The sequence below is a fragment of the Phaseolus vulgaris genome, chromosome 7 (assembly GCF_051622355.1).
Source record: "Phaseolus vulgaris cultivar YP4 chromosome 7, ASM5162235v1, whole genome shotgun sequence".
NCBI lineage: Eukaryota > Viridiplantae > Streptophyta > Magnoliopsida > Fabales > Fabaceae > Phaseolus > Phaseolus vulgaris.
Window position 1 is genome coordinate 11,051,086 of NC_143504.1, and position 7,644 is coordinate 11,058,729.

At 31.6% G+C, this 7,644-nt stretch overlaps 1 protein-coding gene across 1 annotated transcript; it reads left to right on the forward strand.

Moving 5' to 3' along the window:
• The first annotated feature begins 3,212 nt into the window (after window positions 1-3,212).
• On the forward strand, window positions 3,213-7,453 carry PUB14 (plant U-box 14). The gene is made up of 5 exons (XM_068636529.2): window positions 3,213-3,347; window positions 3,479-3,916; window positions 5,301-5,417; window positions 5,615-6,028; window positions 6,112-7,453. Exons 2-5 carry the CDS (start codon window positions 3,638-3,640, stop codon window positions 7,195-7,197), a joined length of 1,896 nt encoding a protein of 631 aa, XP_068492630.2. The 5' UTR covers window positions 3,213-3,347; window positions 3,479-3,637; the 3' UTR covers window positions 7,198-7,453.
• Window positions 7,454-7,644: the final 191 nt, after the last annotated feature.

The following is a 7,644-nucleotide window of genomic DNA, read 5'->3' on the forward strand; positions in this document are numbered from 1 at the left end:
ATGCTTTACTAATCATTTTAAGATAGACAAATAACTTTTATTTCATCAATTTTTAAATTTCATTTATTAATACTATATTACAGGATTAATATGTGTCATATGCAACAATCACTTGACTTTTTTTTAATATATAACCATTTAATTAGTATCGTATAATATTACAAATAAATGATTTTCAATTTTTTAAAAACTAAAAACAAAGAAAAATTACAGTAAGTAGAATTAAAAGCCAATTATTTTACATAAATTAAAAGTATATTTAAGTTTCACTTTCGAAATAAGGTAGGCAATGTTAAACAGTATTTTGAATTTACATGTCATTATCATTTCAAATTCATCTTAATGTAATCCTTTTTTTTTCTAATATTAAGGATATTTTTAAACAAGACGAATCAAGTTATTTATTAAATTGGTTGAGTTTAAAAGTTCAGAATGGGAAAAAGGGGAAAAAAATTGTAACTAGAACATGTAAATCAAATCACATAACTAAGTTCCTTTAATCATACTTTTAAATAAAATTTATAATTTTCACTTAAAAACAATAAGCAATAATACATTAGGCTTTCAAAAGCAAAAATAAAAATTTTAAGTTTTTATCTTTTTTAAAAAAAAATAAATAAATTTGGTGTGAGCGAATTTTTTTTAATTTGAACGAAAATTAACCAACGAACATTCCAGAGTTTTCCCCATTTTCGCTTGAACAAAATCCCATCTCGTTTGAGCGAAAATGGACCAAAAAGTACCTTAGAATTTAATGCATTTTCGCTTGAACGAGATCCTATCTGGTTTGAGCGAAAATGGACCTGAAAGCACTTAATATTTTCATTCAAATTGTTATTTTATAAAATATACTAAACTAAAGTAACAAAGTCCCTGTTAAAGTTGAATAATCAAAATCAAACAACAAATACTCAACAACATTATCCTTTAAGTGATTCATCAAACTATTTAAATACATTCATTTACTTATTCAAATAAAAAACAATATAATTTTATAATATCTACCATATATAAAATTTCACATTCAAATCTCAATCAACTTCTAATATACTTAAAACAAACCATCTTGCAAGAAAGTTTGAGACTGGTGACCATGTAACCCCTACATCCCAATCTTCTAGCCTAGAGTTCTTTTGGAAATTAAGGCTAACTTCCCTTGTCTGAACTTGAGCAAATGCTCACTAAAAGTTCCAAACCTACCAAAAACTCAATGGTAGTTTTACCTGCACCACAAAGTCTTGATAAAAAAATCTAACTATATTACTAGGACCCTAGGCTAATAGAAATTAACCCTGAAACTAAAAAAGTCACATGCAAAGCCTATGTAAAGACAAACCTAACAAGTTCAAAATTTGATTCAAAGAGAATAACAAAATGAACTTACTTTATTAAATATTATGATCAAGCGGTTTTGTAATATTCACTACTAGGAGTATGATAACGGACTCCGATTGTCAACCTAAAGGAGAAGATTAAAATCTTAGATAGAATGCAAAGAAAAGAAAAAAGAAGTGATTTTTAAAATGAAACCTGAACAACTGAATTTCTATTTATATACTATTTTAACTTTAGTAATAAAATATTCAGATAAATTTTAATTTTATATAAACTATTTTTCTCTTATCTTATATTAACTATTAAAATGAATACTTTTTATCCATTTAAAAATTTGCCGTGTTTTCTTTGTTTATACATATATATTATGAGTTTATAATAATTTTAATTTTATTAAATTAATATATAATGTAAAATTATAAATATTATTTCAATTTTTATTATATACATAAAAACAAAACACTAATTTAGAGTATGATAAAAATAAATTCATTCTTATATAGAAAACCAAACAAAAATTAATGTATGTGTATTTATTTGATTTTAGTTATAATTTATAAGGAAGTAAAACTTTTGTTAATAATTTTTTTATTAAATTATAATAATAATTAAATATATTCTTTCATTAAAGGATATATATATATATATATTAAAAAGGAAAAAATTATATATATAACCGTATTAAATTTGTTATATTTAAATATTATAAAAGATAAAATTGAAAAACGAAATATGTAGAAAGAAAAAGAAAATCTCAATCATGAAAGTTAGTCCTGATGACATATTTATCTTTGTCCACTTTAGTTTATTTTATATACCACAAAATTTGACAAAAAGAAATCATTTTCCTACTCAAACTAATAAAGTGTATTCCGTATATATTTTAAAAGATGATTTTAATACACAGAAGTCTTATAATTTTAAAAATTAAATGGAAATATAATTATTTATAAGGTTTTTTTAAAGCTTTGTATTATTAAAATATTCTAGGTTAGATTTTAATAAGTTCATAATATAAGAAACATTTTTTTTATGAATATATAAAATTTGAAAGGATCCATTATTTTTTTAGAAACATTTAAAATTACTAAAGTCATTGTAAAATATATAAAGTTTGTATAAAAAGTAACATTAATAACATTCTTTTATTATTAGTCTTTCATGTACTAACCCTCCTATTCTCTGAGTTTAAGCATTAGTTTTAAATTATAGTGGGATATCTGTCTACTAGTTTAATGGTAGAGAAAGTGCTAAATTTTGTGATGGAAGAAATAAAAAATTGACAATAACAGAAAAATATAATAAAAAAAGAAAAAGTTAATTAGATAAATATAACATATTTATACATCTAACTAAAAAATGTATGCAATTCATTGAATGTGTCAAAAAAAACTAGGCTAATTCTTTCTGTATCACCCGACAAAACAAACAAAATGTCTGTTTTACCTTTATTTTTTTATATTTATATCTTTAACACAAATAAAATATTTTTGGATATACAAATTTGAAATTAAAATATTCCATTTTCATATGAAAATTCGCAATATAATAATATCCTCCGGAGACTAAAATTCAACTTTTTTTATTCTAAATAAAAAATCTGAAAAAATGACAACGACAATTTAAAGTTTAAAAATAATTCATGTGTGCCAATCAAAATTCATCTGGTGGAGCCAAAAAAAGAACTAATACGAGGAAATTTGCATGAATTTCAGACAACTTTTTGTAAGTTACACAAATGTCCTCACTTGATATTTTTATATTCTTGGAAATATATTTATTAAATTTCAAGAAATTTCTTATTCTTGTTGAATATATAAATGTGAGGAGATTCTTATATTAATTTATTTTTATTTTAAAAAAAACGCAAACAGCAGTCGAAATTTCAGAGGGGTAAAAGCTAACAGAAAAGACATTTTGGTCGAAGGAGAGAGAGAGAGTCCACCGTTGATTCTCTCATGGTCTCTGTCTCATCTCTTACCTACGAACAAGGCAAAGACCTTTTCCAAAAGGTCAACCACAAAACCTCCGCTAGATCAATTTCTTTCCGTTTTCAATTTGATTACTGTAGTTTCTTTTCATCCTCCACAATCTTCCAATTTCATTTCTCTCTCAAGTAACGCAGCACAATATTCTCTTTCAGCTCATGGTATAATTGGTGGGTTTCAATTCTACACTGTGATTCCTCCCTTCTTCGACTATCTCCCCGCAATTCCCTCATCTGGGTTCCATCAATCACCTTCCAGCTCATAGGCTCCTTCGATCTTGTGGTTAAAGTTTGCTGCTTTGACTTTTTCTCAACATGGGTGGGAGCGAGAGCTCGAAGGGCGTGGTTTTGGGTCGTTTGGTTGAGTGCATCAAGGATATTTCTGGGTTGCTGGAGTGTCAGAACTTCTGCAGGAGGGTATATGGGAATTTGATTCGCAGGGTGAAGCTTTTGAGTCCTCTCTTTGAGGAATTGAAAGATAGTGATGAGTCCCTCAGCGATGAACAACTTGAGAGCTTTGAGTCTCTCTTGGTTGCTTTAGATTTAGCTAAGACCCTTTTAAAGGCTGTCAACCAAGGGAGCAAGCTTTATCAGGTATGGTTTCCAAGGGTTTAATTTTGTGTATTTTTGGTTTTGTAGGCGATTGTAAAGAGGTGGAAGGAAAGATGTCACTTCACTTCTATGTCGTTGAGCCATTTATAGAATTTTTTATGTACAAAAAATCTAAAACAATTTCTAAAGTTTAGGCGTTATGACAAAGCTAAGGAAACTAAACAATATGATCAAACTATCTAAACAAACTAGAATAAAATAGAGAAACAAGGAAACAGTGAAACAGGAGAATTATAGGATAGTATCTCAATATATCTTTAACACTCCCCCTTCAAGTTGGAGCATATGTATCATATGTTTCTAGCTTGTTAATAGAGTCCCCACCAACACTTTGAAAGAGTTATCAACTTGATCCTTGTAACACACAGGCGAGGTCTTGATGACACTGGAATATCTTTGCTATGATGAAATGACAATTGAGACTCAGTATTCAAATCGACGAAATAGAAATCCCAAATGTGGAGTAACCAACAAGGCCAAGTTGGGAAGAAAAGAAAATAAATTTAACCTGCAAGCAGAAGCTATTTGCAATGTTTAACTGCCTTGGAATAGTTAATCTAGCCAAACTAAACACTTCAGCAGAATCTACCTTCATACTTACATTTTGCAGAAGCCATCAACATCATCAGATGAGAGAGATAGGCTTAACCATCATTTAAGTTGGAAACAAAACAAAAAGAATGTCAATGCTTTACTAGTACTAAGGGTTAAAGCACACAATGTCCAAATAAACATAAACTAATTTTCAAGAATAGTCGAGATAGGCAAACAGTCGGAGAAATGTTGAACTAAAGCAACATTTAAGATTTTGGTGTTCTCAAGAGCTTTGTTGAAATATACAGAGGGGACCTTAAGGCAATACAAATGTGGTGGTCACCCCTTAGAATAGTTGATCAGTGGCTCCTGAACAAAGCAAAGAATGAGATTCTGGTTTGTAGGAGAGGAGTAAACAAAAAAAGATGAAAAAGGAAAAGAGAAGTCAAGCTTTGAGGTTCCTATGCATGGAAGGAAAAACCCCTTCTCATGGTGGATGTGAACACTCTACGCCATATTGAGATGGAAAGAATAATTTTCTTGTATATTGTTGAGTGATCTGTACACTTATTTTATATGCTCAAAATCTAAACAACCCCTTAAATTTAGTAATTATGATCAAGCTATATAAATCCATTTGCTCAAGTGACATTTGTGTGAACGTTTTACATTTGGGCTTAAGTGGGTACTGTTTCTTGAATTTGAAGTGTCCATTGAGCAAGATAGTATAGCATCTGCAGATGCTCTGTGCCTCCTTGTTCAGTTTTGTTACCTAACATCTTAGTTCATCCTGACTGTTAATTTTAATCAAGTAATGATTTACATGTCTCAGGCATTGCGGATGAATGACACAGCAGATAAATTCCAAAAAGTAACTGAAAAAATTGAAGCTGTGCTGAGTGAAATTCTTGACTACAAACTTGAGATATCAGAGGAAGTTCGAGAACAGGTAAACCTTTATCATATATTGGAAGGAGGCCAGCAATACCGTATACAATTCCATGATGGTTCAAACATTTTCCTATCATTTCTTTCTACTAATCATATTTGATTGCTGTTCTTTTAAATTTCTGGGTGATATTTTTGGCAAAGAGAAGGGAGCATCTTATGTGCCATATTTTTCACAACTATTTTAATCCTTTTCAGATTGAACTGGTACATTCTCAATTCAAAAGAGCTAAAGCTCAAACAGAATTTGCTGATATACAACTAGACATGGATATGGCTATGGCACAAAAAGAAAAAGACCCTGATCCTGCTCTACTCAAAAGACTTTCTGAGAAGTTGCATCTGAGGACAATAAATGACCTAAGGAAAGAATCTAGTGAATTACATGAATTGTTGATCACAAGTGGTGGAGAACTAGGAGACTCTTTTGAAATGATCACATCCCTTCTTAGCAAGCTGAGGGACTATGTGCTCAAAGAAAATCCCAAAGTCGACACTAGTGAATGTGATAAATTAACAGTTAAGCACCGGTCTCCCGTGATCCCAGATGATTTTCGATGTCCTATATCTCTTGAACTGATGAAAGATCCTGTTATTGTCTCTACTGGTCAGGTACAATCTGACATTGTCTTTGTACATGGTACTGTTCTATGGTGTAAGTTATATCATTCATAAATTTCTGTTTTCTTTTGCAGACATATGAAAGATCATGCATTCAGAAATGGCTTGATGCTGGTCACAAAACCTGTCCCAAGACACAGCAGACTCTTGTCCATACAGCCCTTACCCCTAACTATGTTCTGAAGAGTCTGATTGCTTTGTGGTGTGAAAGCAATGGTATTGAGCTACCAAAAAAGCAAGGGAGTTGTAGAACAAAGAAATGTTGTGGAAGCAGTAATTCAGATTGCGATCGAACTGCTATTAGTGCCTTACTTGATAAACTGGCGAGTAACAATATAGAACAGCAAAGGGCAGCTGCTGGTGAGCTCCGGTTGCTGGCTAAGAGGAATGCAGATAATCGAGTATGCATTGCTGAGGCCGGAGCAATTCCGCCTCTGGTAGATTTGTTGTCTTCTTCGGACCCTCGAACTCAAGAGCACGCCGTTACAGCGCTTCTCAATCTTTCCATCAATGAGAGTAACAAAGGAACTATAGTAAACGCTGGAGCCATACCAGATATTGTAGATGTACTAAAAAGTGGAAGCATGGAGGCTAGAGAAAATGCAGCTGCAACCCTCTTTAGTTTATCAGTTCTAGACGAGAACAGGGTGCAAATAGGTGCAGCTGGAGCTATCCCCGCCCTTATAAAGTTACTTTGTGAAGGTACTCCCAGAGGTAAGAAGGATGCTGCTACTGCAATCTTTAACCTATCTATTTATCAGGGAAACAAAGCAAGAGCTGTAAAAGCTGGTATAGTAGGACCATTGATACAATTTCTGAAGGATGCTGGTGGTGGAATGGTAGATGAAGCACTAGCTATATTGGCAATTCTTGCAAGCCACCATGAAGGCAGGGTAGCGATTGGTCAAGCCGGGCCAATCCCTATTCTTGTTGAGGTTATACGAACCGGCTCTCCACGCAACCGAGAGAATGCGGCCACTGTCTTGTGGTCTCTATGCAGTGGAGATCCTCTGCTATTAAAACTAGCTAAAGAACATGGTGCAGAAGCAGCACTGCAGGAGTTATCAGAAAATGGAACTGATAGAGCGAAGAGAAAAGCTGGAAGCATACTAGAACTCTTGCAGCGAATGAAAGGGGATGATAATCTGCGGAATTCATAGTCTCACTGTTACCTCAATATATATATATATATATATATATATTTCATAGATGATCAGAGAATTATGCCTGTATGAACCATGGCCACCTGATAATAGTGTTTTCATCTTTTATATTTTGAATCCAGTAATGGGCTGGTAAACTTTTGCAGAAACTTAGTATTATGTTTGTTTATTATTTGTCTGTATATGGAATGTTGTAAATTTTCTATTGAAGATGATGTTATGCGAGGATTATACAAAGAATTAGTTTCTGCTATTGTCTCTCACCGTAAACTCCGTAATTCTTGGAACTTCCTATTTTAGTAAAAGTCAGCATTTAAGGTTGTACCCGACCAAGACTGGTATCGTGTGCAAAAACCTCCCGTCAAACTATACTAACACATTTTTATTATATTTTATTTCTACTATTTAATAAATATTATTTATTGTACGATTTTACTAATTATT

What these genes read in the sequence shown, in the direction of transcription:
- PUB14 (XM_068636529.2), top strand. Translation starts at nt 3,638, where the DNA reads ATGGGTGGGAGCGAGAGCTCGAAGGGCGTGGTTTTGGGTCGTTTGGTT. An exon ending in AAGGGAGCAAGCTTTATCAG is followed by an intron (nt 3,917 to 5,300) that starts GTATGGTTTCCA and finishes TACATGTCTCAG; the next exon opens with GCATTGCGGATGAATGACAC. An exon ending in TTATTGTCTCTACTGGTCAG is followed by an intron (nt 6,029 to 6,111) that starts GTACAATCTGAC and finishes TTTCTTTTGCAG; the next exon opens with ACATATGAAAGATCATGCAT.